The 17,867-nt window shown below is 39.3% G+C and overlaps 1 protein-coding gene across 1 annotated transcript in view; it reads right to left on the bottom strand.

The window, feature by feature from the left end:
• Window positions 1-17,867, bottom strand: part of stau2 (staufen double-stranded RNA binding protein 2) — a 79,867-nt gene that overhangs the window by 15,294 nt on the left and 46,706 nt on the right. Inside the window, exon 13 of the mRNA XM_088441899.1 lies at window positions 13,788-13,901. Within this exon, the coding sequence (XP_088298025.1) occupies window positions 13,788-13,901 (114 nt within the window). The remainder of the gene's footprint in view (window positions 1-13,787; window positions 13,902-17,867) is intronic.

Genomic DNA, 17,867 nt, shown 5'->3' with positions numbered 1-17,867 from the left:
AGTGGCAACATTATGACTTACTTGCACTCACGTGACTGCTCATTTTGTCGTGATAGAGTGTTTGTTGTAGTAGCCTTTCCTTTCCTCGCAGTATTTACTTGATGCTGTAAGGCAGGGGTGGGCAAGTCCAGTCCTCTTGAGCCAAAATCCAGTCAGCTTTTGATGTTCAACCAACAGACCTGATTCAAATGGTTAGATCATAAGCATGCTTTGCAGAATGCTGATAACGACCCTGATTTGAATCAGGTGTGTTGGTTGAAGGAAAACCTCAAAAACAGGCTGGATTGTAGTTCTAGAGGACTAGGCTTAGTGAACCCTGGCACAACAGACCAAACCAGTAATATAATCTTAGTTAACCTATATTATTGTATTTGTAACCTTATCATTAATAACTGCTCTGAATGAAGGTATGATATTTGCCCGTTTTTCATCACCTTCTGGAATCAGTGCAAAAATTAGTTAATTAAACAGCAAGTAGCATCCACGATCTGCATCACATGAAATGTCAAGAAAAATCGGCACAACAGAGAGAAGCACTCTTTTGAGTCTATAACCACAACTTTAGCTACTTATGCTGTTAGTGTGAAGCAGTAATCCATCCTTTGTGGGCACATTTTTTTATGAGACACCTCACACCTTTTTACAGCATTGCAAACAGACAGTAAACACCAGGAAGGTGATGCACTTTAACACATGATTAAGAGCCAACTAATTGGATTGCAGATGGTAAAACTGTAAGGAGGACCGTAAAAGAAAACGGGAGAAGGGGCAGGCCAGAGAGAGGGATCAGGACACCCCAGGCTGCTGACAAATGATCGAGCTTGGGTTTCTCATTTCTGCTGCCTGACTTGAAAATGCAAATAGCAGACTTTCTACAGTTAAAAAAAAAAGAAAAAAAAAGAGAAAGACTGCCCCCTATGTCCACCATCCATCCCTCCATTCTTCTCCTCTCATGCGGTGGTTGGTCGCATGAAACAGAGGTCAGGGTACTAATGGAAGACCTCATAGCCTTGTGTGCTTCTAGAAACAACCCACCCCCCCCAGTCCCGTCTCTCTTATAAATCAAGCCGGCTTCATTGAGAATGGCAGAATCCTCTGATGTCTCAGCCATGTCTCATTTCAAAGTCCTCCTGTAGGCTCACACGGTTCCACATTTACTCTGTGGGCACAGGAGATAAATGTGCGTTTTGTGTGCTTGTGTGTGTGTGTGTGTGGGGGGGGGGGGGGGGAGAGACTGTGAAAGGGAGAGATTTAATTTGAGGTAATTTTGGAATAGAAAAATGCCCCAGAGGAAATTGAGGCCCAGTACAACTAATGCTTATTTAGTACCAATGCCACAACAGAGCCCACTCTTTATGATAACTCTCAATCATAGCTAGCAGTCATTAAAACACCACCTTACAATAGTGATATTTGTGTGTGTGTGTGCATGTGTGTGTGTGTGCGCGCGCACTCCTATGTGGAACTATTGCAGAGTAAGTGGCACGCCTATGCTTCTTAAGAAACACACATCATTGCCCGAAGATTGCGGTAAAAGGGAAAGGGAGTGTTGAAATAATGACATTCTGTGGCTTTCTCTTGAATAGAGCCAGATTACATTACATACATAAGGAGGGATTCTTCACTCGTGGTCTGGCTTTTACTTACCTTTAACAAGTACCATAACGCAATCATGTGAATGATGTTGAGATCTAACGTCTAACAGAGCCTGCCATTTGATCGAAAATTTGAGAAAATAAATGCAAAAAGACAAGAATACCAAGGGGGCTTTGGACAGAGCCTTGAGATACCCCTAAATAGACAAAACGTTTTAGTCTGGTTTCACTCAGTAAAAAACTCGAGCTTGAGGTTAATGTTGTCATTTTTTCTCTTCTCAGAATGCAGAATGACAGTGAAATAGCATTTTATGTGATGGAAACTTGTTCAAAGAATCAAACATGACTGATACATCCCCCAAAGACTCAGCCTATTCATGTGTGTCCAATGTTGTGGACATTTGTATTTGGTCCATACCTTTTGATTCATTCTAGTTACTGTACTGGTAGGGTAACTAATCGCCTCACAGTTCAGAATGTTCTGGGTTTGATTCAGAGTGGAGTTTTTTAACAGTCAAACTGAGATTGAAATTGAAACATCTGATTATTGATACACTCGTTTGAATAATGTTGAGAGCACCAAAAAAAAAAAAAAAAAAAGCCTATCTTGTGGCGGGAAATGGAGGGAAAAAAACCTGCAAAAACTCAGGAACATCAGAGGCCTTTGCATGGAACCTTGAGGCATTCCGAAATACAGGGTTTCTGAAAATACAATTTTAATAAGAAATAATCCTTTAACTTCTCTCAAAACAAACAATGAAATTACATTGTCAAAAATGAGTGATGCGTGTGATATATGAATGAAGACTGGAGAAGCGTTATGACAAATGTTATTAGCCTATTTATTGGTTGTATGCAGTAGCAACTCAGCCCCTTAATACAAAACATTAGATATACCAGTTATACTTTATGATCGCAATAAAGCAAATCTTCAAATCACTGTGTCGAAATCTTTCATTCTAACATTTACAGAAATTCGCAAGACCATGAAGGTGCTGTCATGAGGAAGACGGGCAGACACGCACACACACAGTGTTTACACAAACTGCAGGAGTGTGTGACACCTAAGTCGTAACTAGTGTTAAACCCCAATGTGGCTGTTGTTTTTGAGTGTTTCAAAATGTCTGCTGTTTGAGGCCTGAGAATGCGTTAACATCCAGATGAGACGAAAGCGGTGGCAGCGGGGGAGCAGTGAGGAGAAGGGAGGGGTTGGAGGTGGAGGTAGAGGGGTGTCTCAGACAGACAGAAAAACATTCCCCAGTCGTTACGCTCATCTCCATAACTCAAGTATGCTGCCACAAAGAACTGATCCCGACGCGGGACTTTAATGACTTGGACTCCCACCACCATAAGCGCTGTTACCTGCTGCTGAACAGCGAGAGTCACTTCAGGCCTGATTCATGGCTGCAGATAGCATCCTTTAACTTATATTGAGTGGAAAGAATAAGATTTACACCTTTCTAGGTGGGAGGCAACTTACAAGGCTGTAAAATTTGAGTGATAGCCTTCAAATTCCGAGCCGAACCGCAAAAAAGGACACTCCGAGGCCAGTGACCTTGCTACAATCCACATTTGTCCATAAAAAGACGGTCTGGTAGTCACCTCCTGGCTACTGGTGTCATCCCGATGATAGGCAGGCAGACCACAGGGAAAACAATGCTCTTGCTCAGGAGTAATGGCAAACACCGGCACTGTTGTTCTACCAGTTTTGCATGCCTCTTTGCATTCATGTCCATCGTAAAAACTTATAGCGCTGCCATTACTGTCAACGTTTGATTTTTAAGGACCAATGTGATGAATTCTCTGAAGTTCTGAACCATAAGTGATATGGAAAGTGTTAAAATGAAAAGGTCTCCGTGACACTGAAGGTATTTGTTGTCACGGCTGATTTGTGGTCCTCTCTTTCATTCATGTTTTAGATAAGGACTTGCTTGCTAGGTGCTTGTGCACCTAAACTCAGTTTATGAGTGGTTAACCCTTCAGTACATCCAAGCAGATTCTGTTCCAGTTTGTCTCAAACCTGACTTTTTAAAAGAGCCTCTGCATTTGACACAACTCTTTTAGTAAGTTCCATGAGGTGCAGATATTCTCTTGCTCCTTTCAGAAGTATCCCTGTACACATTTGCCACAATCACGGCACAGCAGCTGTTGTCTTCCATTTATGCCATTTTGCCATAAAGCGTCATGGTTACACAAACCCGTCTTTAATAAGTACAGGGGAACACGTTGAAATTAAATTGCGTAATGCAACACTTTATTTTCAATGAATTTGTGTTATATGTGTTGCAGATGTGTGTGCGTGTGTGTGTGGGAGAAATAGTAGAGAAGGATCAATGACAAAATAAAACCTGTAGTACTAAGTGATAATTTATATGAATAGCTACACCTTAAATTGCTTTTATTTTGAAGTTGGCTCTCGGAAACTATCCTTGTGGTGGCTGAACTGACTTTGACATGAGTAAAGTTGAGTTAAACTTCAGTTTAGTATGCAAAAGTGCGATGACTACCAGGTATTTGAACCAGGTCAATCTTTTCAGAATTCTTTAGGCCAATGCCTTGATTCAAACTGTTTGACATTCCCAGTTCACACATAAAACAGAGCCTTAAACGCGTATTTATACCAAACCACACAGTGACATTAATATTTGAAGGCTTAATGCTAACAAATGATACCAAGACGCCTAGACAAGGGTAATTATATAAGCATGATTGTAACAGTAATTATAACCTTTAAAAGCAAAAGATTAGCGGTGCATCAATTAATCAATAACTAATTGATTACCAAATCAATGGAGAATGATTTTTTACTTATGATTGTTTGGAGACCTGAAATTAGCGAAGTGCGCACAATTTCAGCCTCTCGACTCGAAATATACTCTGATTTCTTTAGTCCTCGGTGAAAGCAAACTCATTAGCATTTGGTTGACCTGAAATAAAACGTTAGCAAACATCTCCTTTTAATTTTGAAGGAGCGCTCAACATTTTTACCAATTTTCAGATTTTTCGGACCATTAAAAAAACGTTTTCGTGCTGTCATTTTGAAAACGTTTCTTATTTTTAAGTTGTAAATTAAAACATTGCAAGTCAGGTAAAAATAAAAATCATATTCAATGATTAAGCCACAAAATAATTGACGGCTGAATCAATCAATTACAAACATTATCGTCAATTGCTGTCCTACCAAGGATTTTCTAAACAAACAGTATAACAATACAGTACATGTAATCTAAAGCCATCAAAAAAAAAAAAAAGTATATGAGACAAATATTATTGTTAAGTAATGATTCCTTGAATTGCGAAACTTCTTTGTGCATTATGGTCTGTGTGTATTACTTTCCCCCGATCGCCCAAAAACTTCTATTTGACTAGAGAGCGACGAATTAGAGTAAGAGACGCCTTTCAGCTTACATAATGCCAAATCAAAGCAGATAAATTAACATTTGCTGAGTAAAAAGCCTAATACGTAGGTGGTAGAAAAGGTGTTTTCTCCACAGGTGACATACATCACACGTTGTCACTGCGAGATGGCAAAGCAAATATTAGAAAGCCGGCCCTTATCTTGAAGACCTTTTCAGCGAGTCCCACTATCACTCAGTGTCAAATGACGTTAGTCTAATGAGGTAAAGACGCTACAAAGAGCAGTCAGAAGGTAGGCAGTTAAATGCCTGGCTGACTTCAGCCTCCCATCGGGGTGATGATTAAAAGGTGTGATGGGTTTAGAAGGCTTTATCTATGCTAAGTTTGTGTGAGTGGGAAATCACACATTGACTAAAACAAGGATGATGGTTGCAAGGCTGCTGCCCAAACATCTTGCTCCTCTTGGCACAGAGGTGATAATGAATGTAACACTTTTGTTACCTTTACGCCGTCACAGAGGTGTGGCAGGTACAAAGCCAACAGAGAGGGAGAACAATTCACTTATATACTCACATACCGTATGCAAATCTAAGCATCACCACTTGCTGTCCTCCAAATAAACTATTTGCAGAAATACAAGTTATCACAAGTCACGGTAATACACAAATACTCCTGTTTTGATTCAAGTGTTGAACTGCAGCCTAGGGGAGTTACCGAGATGAGACTTCTGAGGTGTAGCTCAAGCTCCCATAGCTGATTTTATTATGTTGTTCTAGTTATATTTGAGATTATATCAACAGCTGGTAGCACACTCCATTTTGCTTCCTTCAATTGGTTCAACTACCCACAATATTGCACAATCAAAACAATGCTCAGGGAGTAAATAGACAATTATTGTAGCCATCACAAATGTATATACTTTAAATGCATGGCAAGTATCCCTAAACAGTACAAAGCATTTAAAAAAAAAAGTGCTGCCTTATCCATGTTAAGTAGATTTACTATGGTATGCAAAGGAGTCACTATAATGCAATTCCACAAAAAGTTGATTCATGTTCCAATTAATGTGCTCTTGATTTGTAAAGAAAAATACAATTTGTCACGATATTAAAAAGCGCTGAATTAGATTTGCTGAAAGCGGCAGAAACCCTATTAAAAACTCCCATACTACGCTAAGACTGAGCATACTCCCAGGGGTATTCGTAAGCCCCTTTGAGAACTGCTGTTGTGTAATCTTTAGAATTTGGTAAATTTCCAGCAGCATGGACAAATCCTCTTAGAAATGTAAACTAAATAAATTACTAAATTAATATAGAAAATACACTAAATACTAGATCTGTCAGCCTATCTGGCTCAATTTTAACCCCGTTGCATAACATATGTTTATTCATTTCCCCATGATGTCAATGCTTAATAGACATGCTAATGCTTCCAAAGGGCCACTGGGAGCTATCAACAAGTCTTCTAATGGGCAAGTTCATGTTTATTCTCTTCTCCCGGTGGGAAAAAAAAACCTCACTTGAATTTCCCATTTTATCATTTGCTGTCTCAATCAATCTCTTGTATCCCCACTTAATCAATTTCTCTCTACTTTTTTTTTTTTAAGTTCTCCCTCTCCCTTTTCGCTCCCCTTTCTGGATCGGTAACTCATCTCCTTCCTCCTCCATCATTCTTTCACTGCTTCTATCCACTCCCTAATCTTCTAGTCTGAAGGGTGTTTCCTGAAGAGGGCATGTGCGCAGACACATGTGAGTGATGGATGGCGCAGTGCATGCTTGACTTAGTTCCCTCTTCGGAGGTCCTAGGTGAGGTGGTTCTTGCGAGGGAGGAGAGCTTCTTCGAAGGAGTACATGGGAGGTGTAGCTCTCACTCAGGGCCTGTGTGACGCGAGCTAATTACGATGAAAAATGGGAGCTGCCACCTCCTACAATCTATGAGCGCCTTCATTAAATTTCAACTCGGCCATGCGTCTCCGGCCGGAAATTTGGACGTAACAAAAAACAGGTTTTGTCCAAAACAGTTATGATTCCTAAGTAAAAGTTGGCGTGGGAAGTGTGAGAGGTCTGAACAGAGTTGGCACGATTAGCTTCCCATAATGAAATCAACTTATCAATTCAGCCTCCCAGAGTGAAATCAATTTATCAATTTCGCAGTGCAGTTTTCTACAGGCAAAAGCAGCCTTCACAGTGGCCCCTATTGTGTATGATGAGGTAAACACAGAAGGCACATGGACCTTCTTAGAGCAGCTGGCCTCAATACCTTCCATGCAACAAAAAAAGACTCACCCAGACAGATTGGATTTTAAACCAATTTGACAAAACATTCTTGCAATTGTCCTGTCACCTCAGTGTCAATGCCACAGTCAATACTGAAAAATGTTCAGTAAGAGCCTCATAAACACACAACATAACTGCTGTTTTGCTTTGTAAATCAGGACTAGGTTTAGGGTTCAGCAGGGCTCAGGCAGCCAAATACAGTAAATGGCTACTTGTTGGACATTAACTTCCTTAATAATTATTTTTTTAACAACTCAATGTATAAGCCATTTAAATCATACTTAAATGATGTGAGTGAATGGTGGTTATTATTGGTGCAGTCAACAGATTAAAAAAAAAAAAAACTTAGATTAATTATTTTGGTCTGTAAATTGATTTAATTGGTCTCATTTTAATCCCTCCTGAAGAAACTAAGAAAAACCCTCAACCAGAGTTTATTATTTAATTGAGATTTGTTGTGTTACAGTGGCGGTAGATCAAAAGATTGATATGTAAAAACAAAAAAGGCTTCAATCATTTATTTACCTTTTGCTGCATTTTGCTACGTCAGCGGTGGCTGCAGTTGCAGCTGTGTGCTTTACGTTTATGTGGTAAGCTGAATTTGAGCTAATTCTATGGTAACCAATTTACCTTCTTACAAATAACCCACAACTCTCACATGTTCATTCATTTTCACGCCCTTCTTCTGCTCCTGCACTTGTCCTCCCACCCGCAACATGAGCCTATCAGGTTATGCCAAACATAATGACAGCCAATCAGTGTCCACTGGATGGTTTGATTGACCTTTGTTGGCCAACCCTTAACGACTTGAGCACAAGAAGTATTTATATTTACTCAACATTTTACTTTGAGAATTGGTTACTTTCCCCAAATTTAGGAAACTATACTTCTTATTTGCAGAAAATGTCAAAACAGAATGAGGACCAGCATTTCATCACATACAGTGATTTAGGATCCATCCAGGTGCAGTGTTTGGACATATAAAGAGGAGACAGAGAAGACAGATAATCAGGGACGAGAGGCTGTCCGACAGCTGCCTGCCTGGTTGGGTAACACTTCAGCAGGACCCCCTGCGTGGAGCCCAGTCTGGGGTAACGTCTGCGCTCCAGTCGGGAAGAAGGACATCAAACGCAAGCTCACCTGCTGTTCTTTCTGCTCTGCAGGGGATCTGAGAAGACCATTGCAGGAGTCATCACACCAAGACATCGGTCCCGTGGATCATCTGGTTGCTACCACACACCTCAACACTACTTAATAATCCCTAGTGCATCTTCACTTGAACCAACTTATCATGCAAAAAAGGTCATGAAGGGACCTTGTCCTGTTTGATGGAGCCTTCCAGTCTTGTTCTTGTTATTTAAGAATATGTTCTCAAGGGAACATAAGTACAGTAAGATACAGTATGATAAATTCCATCTAGACAGCATATGTTCCTGTTGGACTATTTTCAAAGCACATGAGAGTCAAAAGCCTCTATAAACATGGTGTGGAGCTATTATGACAACATTCTCCAAAAACAGGGTGACCATAACACACTGCAGAAACTCCTCTCATCATTATAAGGCTAGTTGTAGAGGGGGAAAATGCAGAGGCATATTTGAAGTTTGAAGAGGTTTTGCAAGAGGGACTGTCACACAGTTCCAAATTCTTTACTAACATTTTTTTAAAAAAAGGGTTCTTAATAGTTAGAGACTCCCACAACACTGACATTGTTTAGATCAATCTCATATGCTATGAGACAGAAATTAAAAAAAAGGGGGGGGGGGCACTTTTGTAAAAAAAACTAGCTGATTATGTTTAGGTACAGATAGTCATTTTCTTTGGTATTTATACCATATTTGTTAAAGCCATTCCTTGAGAAAGGATTTCACAGGAGGCACAAAAAAAATGTGCACTGCACGGCAAAAAGATTAAGGTTAATTAATTAATTTGTGGCTCACAAAATTTTGTGTCTATCAAAATATTGAACATCAATAAACAACAAAAACATGCTTATTTGATCATGTTTATGAAATTTGAAGTGGCATTCTTGAGGGAGGGTCAGTGAACTTTGAGTGGCCCGTGTTTAAGTAGGGGCCCCAGAACCAAAATTCATGTGGAACATTGTGTAATACCCTGGGATGAGGTTATTTTAGTTACTGTAATTGTGACATGAAATTTTATTACCAATACAGTTTACAGATTGTAGGGTTAGGTGAATATTGATACTCGATATATGTATTGGGCCTTATTTTAATGCATTATAAAGCCAATAATAACCACAAATACTACTGCAGCAGTGTGAATCATCATCTGCATCATAAATAATGATCTTTGTTCATACATTTGTCATGTGTTAAATTAAACTGTATACTGTATATCAAAGGTTCTAGAGGAATCTGTACACATATCTGTGAGTACTCAAAAAGCAGATATAATAAATATAACACTTATAACCTAACTAATCTGAAAACCCTACAAAACCTCATCCATAAATCACTATATATCAACTTTTCCTTTATATGTTCCAAGAGTTAAGTTGGTGGTACTCATAGTTCAAAGAACTTGGATTTCGTTTCCCTAAAGTACTCCCAAGAATCTTTCTTTCGCCTCAAAGGACAGGTACTCCAAAACAAAATGTACATAATATATCCCACAGTCCTACGACATATTAATCCTCCAAATGTTTATTTGTTCTGGAGTAAAATTCTAATAATGAAATTGCGCTACCTCCACAAAGGACCAAACTTTAGCCTGGCTTCTTGGTGAAGGGATATGCGTAAACCAAATAAATACTCCCCAAAAATGTACCCTTTTCTTTCTTTCTTTTTTTTTTTTTTTAAACCAAGATACACTATGTTCAACATGTCAAATGAAATCAGCAAATATTTGCTCATGCTGCAGAAAATTTGATCAGCCACAGCTGACAATTTCGGGAGACAGGACCCCGGGGATGGCGGTGGCTCAGCTGAGCACATTATTGCACGCAACGAGAAGCCCGTACACACAAATACATACTGAGGGAGAGTTTGGTGGGAGACAACAGTCACCCCTGTCATTTTCGATTGCGGGCCGGTCATGTTGCATCAGCGACACCTCACATACAGCTCAGTGGGCCTCAGCCCCCCTGGTGTCCCACTGCCGCCACAGACTGACTGCCAGAGACTTAATTCAGCTCTGGAGAACAACTACACAAATGAGCTCTGTATAAAAAAAAAATAAAAAAATAAAAGTTGAACATGACATCAAAATATGAGTGCTTGTTGTGGGCTCTACCAATGTTATTTTGAACAAAACTGATAGGTGGAGGAGACAGTTGTTTGGTGAAGACTTATAACTTGAAAACTTTTGTCAAGTCACTTGTAAGTTAGGGTCTCAATGTATTTTATCTGCACAGGCAAACTTAATGAAAGTAGTGAAACTTGCTCACAATATTCGGCAATATGCGAATCTTTGACAGTGTAGAGATTCCTTACAGGCTCACATATGCTTGGCAGATGGTACTGTGTGGATGGCATACAAGGTCAGGAAGACTTAGCTATCGAACTCGCTCTCTTACACCCAAAAAAATTCTATCCCTTCAAGAATGACTTAGGAATTCTGGCATTCAAGCAGTGCTGTCTTTGGCTGTACAAGCTCCTCTGTCGTAGATACAGTAGACAACTGTGCATTATTAAAATTACATACAGCATATGCTATATCAATAGCCACAGCCACAGTTTTCACAATAGCTGACAAATATCTTGTACAAGATGTTTTTCTCCTCGAATAACTCTCAATCTAAACAGAAATTACTACATATGAAGTCCATAACTGCTGCATACACAGGTGTGCATCTTTTACATTTAGCTATAATGTTGGAACCATTATGCCTAAACAGGCTAAAAACTGGATAAAGTTCACAAAATCTTCCAAAATGGTTTCCACAAACATGGAAGCACAATAAAATGAAGAACAAACGGAAAAGGATTGGCTGATCTGACATGTAATTAACTAAATAATTGCTAGACCAAATAAAATACATTTTTGATTTATATGGCTGTTAACGCTAGTGAGTAAATTATTCACTGCTAGCAGAGTGAACTTGACATCTATAGTCGTCAAACAGAACGAGGGAGAATTGATTTTGACTATACATCGCATAGAGGTGCATCAACTTTATCTCATATAGCCCACATTCAATCGAATGTACAATCTCTAATTGTGCAGGCAAAAGTGCAAAGTGTGTGATGCATGTGAGGGAGAAGAATGAATGCCAAGGCCAACATGTGGCAGAGGAAACACGTGGAAAGAATTAATTAGCAAGACAGACAGATCAATGTGCATTCACACGTTGCAGGCCGCCCAGATAAAGGGTTACTCCACCAACTAACATTTAGATTTTTTTTTGCAACGTATTTCTTTGATTGTGTTTAAACCACGGGTCTATGCCAAAACACACAAACTTCATCTATCAATGAAAACGTATATTTTTAATTGGGTAAATCTCAACTGGCCGACAGACATGCATTACTCATGTATTTTCACTATAATTCAGGTCAAAATCAAGTTTCTAATCTGACCATTAATATATGAATGAAGCTTTAATGCCAAAGTAAAATGTCAAAACTAGGCTTTGATGACATTGTGACATTTGTGGAAACATGTTTTCTCAATCCATTGTTAAAGATTTGTGGTTTGTCAGGATCTGTTCGTTACTGCCAGCCATTATTACATGCACATGTTCCAAAACTGTCTAAAAGCAGTTATTTTATTCTGCCTGCATTTCTCAACTCAATCCCTCTATGGGAAAAAAAGTAGTGAGAGCCTGTTACATTAGATTCACAGCTCGTTCAATAAAATCATGTCTTCAGCCAACGACCCACGCTGGCAACAGTGTATAAAACCATCTTGGTAAACCGGCCAAATCTATGACGCCTTTAGGCCTACTTTGTTCAAGTGTCAAAGTTTGGGGGGCTGCTAATGCTGACCCCTCATTGTTGGGTCCCTTTGTGGCCACACTCTTCACTGTACAGAGAAGAGGAAAAGAAAAGGCCTTCCCTAACAGTCGGTCATGCCCCAGTGCTCCTGGCAACAACAGGTCCTGAGCACGCAGACCTGCCTGGCCTATATTGGCTCGGCTCTCTGTTCGTGGCGTCAGCGGCAGCACTAGCCCCCTGTCAGCTGTCTCATTCAGAACTGGGCTGGCCCTTTATTAAAGCTTTGAAGACTGCCGAACAAAGGGGCATCCTATGTTTAGATGATAGAATGTAAGCAAGTGGTTTTCTGCATGGGCAACACAAGACAAAGAGTCTCATTTTTGAATACAAGGAGTAGGCAAGAGAGTGTTGTAGCAAGAAAACCAAAACGAGGGAAAAAGCTAAGGGCTCGCCACGAGTGAAGATGTTCAATTTTCTTCTCATAGAATAAAGATCACAAAAAACCTGAGACATCCAGAAAAAAAATAAAAAGATTGAAGTTAATCCAGGTTGTAAAAGAAAGTCCAAGCTCAAAAATTAACATTAGAAAGATAAATCTTGATTTCAAAACTGCGCTATATCAAGCTAATAAGGTGGGAATTTCACTTACAACTCATTCATTATTATTACCGGTACATAATAACAATATCCTGATGATTTGCCGTGGCTAGTCTGTGGCAATATACCGTATTTTCCGGATTGTAAGCCACCCTGGTATGTAAGCCGCAGCAGCAAAAATTGAGGAGGAAAAAAAAATAAAAAAATAAAAAATCGTTGCGGATAAGCCACACATCAGATATTTACACAAAAAGATGTTATATGGAACTTTTTACATTTTTTTATGGTTACATAAAAGAAATAATTGCCTTCCAACAGCAACATCCTCTCTTAAAAACTCTTTAACACTTTACTACTCAATATGTCTGCATATTTAACACCAATATATTTATGCAAAAATCGATGGATTATTTTCAACGTAACACTAACGGAATACTGCAGCATTAAATAGCAGTTCAAACTCAAAATCAACTATTCGATAGCCTCCCAATGTTTAATTGCTAGATTATTTTAGTGAACATAAAACACATTGCAGACAATTCATACATACATACATTGTATTTAAATATTTATTTAAATACAATCATTTATACTTTATATTAAATGTACACATCACAATCTTTTATACACAATCTTTTTCAATGTAGACATATTTTTAAATATTTTTAATTACTTATTTTTAAAACTATTTGATTGCTGCCATTGATTCACACAATTGACAACTTGAACAGATACACACATTTTCTTAAGCGGTGGTTTGTCTCCCGGAGGCTAGCAAAACAAAACAAACACACACACACACACAAAAAAAAAAAAAAAAACAAACACAAAAAAAAAAACCACACACACATAAGCCGCACCGGATTATAAGCCGCAGGGCTCAAATCATGAAGAAGTAGTCGCGGCTTATAGTCCAAAAAATACGGTACTTGTTTCTTGATTGTATGTGTATCTGTGTTTAAAATAAAATTGGTGTTTAGATAAAATATTGACCTAACAGTGTTTTATCATTATTTGATGAGTTTTTTTCTTTCTTTGCATATTTGCATATTAGGTAAACATACCTGGTCATGGCTAGCTTGAAGGGTGCTCCCGGTGCCATGGAAAGTCATTTGCACAGGAGAGAGGGTCAGATAGGTCACAAAGTCCTTCCCGCTTTGTGCATCACTGTACTGCACCTGCAACAAAAAACAAAAGGATGAGGCAGTGGCACTTTTTGATGGGAAAACATGTTTGCAATGCACCCCCGTTTGCCTAACTTGCCCACATCCATGTGTGTATATAGGTGGTTGACTGAGCGGCTATGACATCACTGGCGACCCATCATTATTGAAAGGTTAACCCTGAAGGCATTCCAGAATACTATGCAATCAGGACTGTTATGACAGGATGCTCCTCTGGGAAAGTCTGCACAAAATGCTTAGGACAGGAATACCTTTAACTTTGGCATGCTGCAAGTGGTTGTATAAGTGAAGTATTGATTTGACATCTACATTCGTACCTTGACATCCAACACATGTGGAGCAAAAAAAGATTTATATGCAGTGTGAGGATAGTTGTTTATATTTTTATTGGCTTGGGAATTAAAATGTATTACTGCCTTCCCTCCATACACGTGGGTGTACTATATATGATATGTGGCTTGCAGAGAAATATGTGTGTGATAGAGCTGAGTGAGCGTAAGTGGAAAAGAGTGTTCTCTGAATGACATAGTCATTACGCAACAAGACATACAGGCTCATTAGAACATGAAGAAATACTTGAGATGTGAGCTTGGAAGCAAATGTAATGTGCAGAACACGAGACATGCCATTGCAGCTACACCTGCACTCATGAGTGCGCAGGCACATGACGAGCCAATTGTGCTAAACAGTGGAATGCTATATATTGAGCACTCGAGTCATGAATATTTTAACGCACGCTGCAGATAAAGACTCTTCTGACAGGTTAATACACAGTAAAATGTTGTGGCTTACTGTGGAAAAGGATCAAGTGATAAGGGAAAAGTACATTCTATGCCAGGGGTGCTCAATACGTTGCCATTCTACCAGTCAATCGACAAGCTAAAAACAAAACAAAAAAACAAGCTAATCAAGAATAGGATGCCAATTAAGAAAAAAAAAAAAAAAGCGTCAATTGGAAAAAAAAAGAACATTAATTGAAAGAAAAAAAACCATCCGTTTTCATTTGATTGTTTTTATTTTTTTTTGTGACCTGAATTGACAGTTTAAACTTAATTTTCAAAGAACACCATGTGAACGTGATTGATTTCAGAACAGCACTGTTGCTCACATTGACTCCTATTCGCTCTGGGAGCCAAAAAATGTCGTTGGTTGAGTATTATCGTGACTTTGCTTCTAGAAAGAACATCATATAAATGCATACCAATGCTGGGCCTGTCATATATTGCTGTGCAAGTTGCTTTATTCAGGGATGCACATAACTGGTACGACAGAAATCATTGATGCATAACACCAAGTGTTTCACTTCGGCCATTTGCGTACCTAACTTGCACCCATGACAACAACTGAGCTTGAGTGAAACATTTTTTCCCTTAAAAAGTGGCTCCAAGATGTGCTGTGGCTTGAGACTCACTTAAATGTGGTCCAAGATTTACCACTCAGGTCCTTAGTTTTAGCAGACAAAACTGGTGCGTTTGTTTTGTAATTATATTTCCCTAATAATATAGGAGGAAAATAATATTTTTCCTCCTTGTGCTTCATGACGCTAAGCACGCTCATCGCATGTCTTCCTACTCTGAGGATATTTGTTCGTTTACTGAAGCATCTTGGGAATGGCTGTGGGCTACGTATCGTACTCGTGAAGATGTAAAGGAGATTGTCACTTTACAGTTGACAGAGACTTTACCTCTGACTTCCTTGGACTAATTAAACTGGGTACTGAATGAACTTTATGAAACTTTTCAAGGACATGGGCTGGTTGTGTGCACACACAGATGGTGTACTGCTATTGTGGGAGCGACGGAGGAGACATTGAGGAAGACTTTTCATTGAAATTGTGCATACCAAATGGTAAGTCCTGGTTCTCATGTAGTGACCCACAAAACCCTTCTGTCTGCTTTCTTCTAGTCTAAATTCTGCTCCCTATGTGACATTCTATCTGATATTGCATGGTTAAAGTAATTTGATATGTATCCTTTTTGATGTGGATAAGGGTTTGTAATAATAATGATTGGTAATTTAAAAAAGTGTTTCAAGTTTATTTCTCTGTATTATTAACATTACTATTAGCTTGTAATAACTTGTTTTTTGGGTGTTTTTTGTTGTTGCTTTTTTTCTTCAAATCCTTTACAAAACCTAGAGCAGGCTAGGTCTCCATTTCTTATGGTTTTTGTCAATGCTATTTGGCTCGTTAAGTGAATTTAATCTGGGAACATTGCTGTTGTGGGTACGTAGTGCCAACTGACATAGTATGTGATGTTTGACTGTACAAATAAACATCACGTGGCTCTAGCCAACAGCCAAATTCTGGATTAAAAAGCATCCACATTTGGCAGGTCACCAATCATCACCTGGAGGTCTTTCCTTCATGGCGGCTTGTTGATTGAATAGTTTGAAGTGCCTGATTACTTCAAGGCCCACACTGGATATGTCAGGATGAGGAACCGTGGCATCGCGCTATTTGTATTTACTTGGTAGGAACGGAACTAACGAGCATCAGCAACAAACTAGTCTATTCTGTGTTGGTGTGCATGGTCGAAGGCGTCTGTGAGTGCATGCATTCTAAACAGGCCTAACTAATCATCCCAGGTCCCAGCCTCTAATCCACTTCCTTTATAGACAAAAGGAGGAGGAGAGTTACGCAAGGCCTGCGATTGATCGGCAGCACTAATGTGGAACGACCTCTGACATTTGGCCTCAAAAGCTGGCTCCACTGCAAATGCTCCGCTTCCTCTGAAAACCATGCAGGAAATGAAATGCAATGACAATGCCCACGCGGCATGCAAAAACACTGTATTAATTGCACTGATATGCACACGGAGACCTGAGACCATCCATCATGTACATATAAGAGTAATGGCTACAATCCAAAGAAAGCAGCTGGGGCAAAGTGAGCAGAGTCGAGATAAAAAGAAATATTCTAGGGCTATACAATAATAAACGACCCCTCTCGCTGGAGGAATGCTGTCGTTGTTGGTGAGAAGCAATTAGAGGTCCTTGCCGAGCCACTTCAGAGGAGACCTCAGGGGTCAAGAGTGTTTTAAGCACACTGTTAATATACCTTTCACTATTCCTAATGGTAGCAGGTTGAGGGTAAACACAGCTGGTATTTGAGGGAAAAATAAAACTGCACAAAAAAGTATCAATTAAATTACACAAAGTGTGGTCACCTGACAGTGGATTAATGAAAAAGATGAGGATAGATAACTGGAATAACGGTACATAATAAGGATACGCACAATACAAAATGAATGGATAGAGATATGTCTGTGCGCTCCTTTTTTCCTACATTTAGTGACGGATTCTATTCAGAGTAAACATACTCCTCTGACTGGCACCACTAAAGGGCGGTTGGGTGTTTGTTGATGTTGCCAAATCAAACCGTGGGCGCCAATTCGGGATTCCATTAAGAGTTTAAACACGCAAAGCGGTTGCCGAATGATGACGGAGGTGGCGGCGCTCCAAGATGAACGTAGACCAGCCTTCCAATGAGCTACGCTGACGTCTGGCAGATGGCAGTCAGCCTGTGATGACCAGCCTCATAGCTTGGAGATGGAGGAAGATGAAATGTATGGGTCAACAGGCATGTATTTTCATTGATTAAAAAAAAAAAAAAAAAGTATAACCAAGTTTGGTCTTGATATGATACTGTACATTCAAAGTAGTTAAATCAGTGGTTAACGATTCTTTTTCAATATGTTCAACATACAACGTAACTTGAAATGTAAATGTAAATGTCTATAAATTAGATATAGGAATTACAAGCAGGGGAAAAAATATGCGGTTCGTAATCATTGTGGGAAAAAAAAAAAAAAGAATGAATGAAGCCAAAAGGAAAGTGGTGATGGTAACTAGGAAGCAATTCTATTACTCTATCCAGGCCAGTTTTAGGAGTCTATAAGCACGCCTGCAACTCTCTAATTTACAATTTAGATCTTTTATCTGCAGGAGTTTCTGCTGGTT

The sequence above is a fragment of the Hippichthys cyanospilos genome, chromosome 19, assembly GCF_059441005.1.
Source record: "Hippichthys cyanospilos isolate Australia breed blue-spotted pipefish chromosome 19, RoL_Hcya_1.0, whole genome shotgun sequence".
In the NCBI taxonomy this organism is placed as follows: Eukaryota; Metazoa; Chordata; class Actinopteri; order Syngnathiformes; family Syngnathidae; genus Hippichthys; species Hippichthys cyanospilos.
The sequence above is the reverse complement of the archived record's forward strand: the minus strand, read 5'-3'. Positions and strand labels throughout refer to the sequence as shown.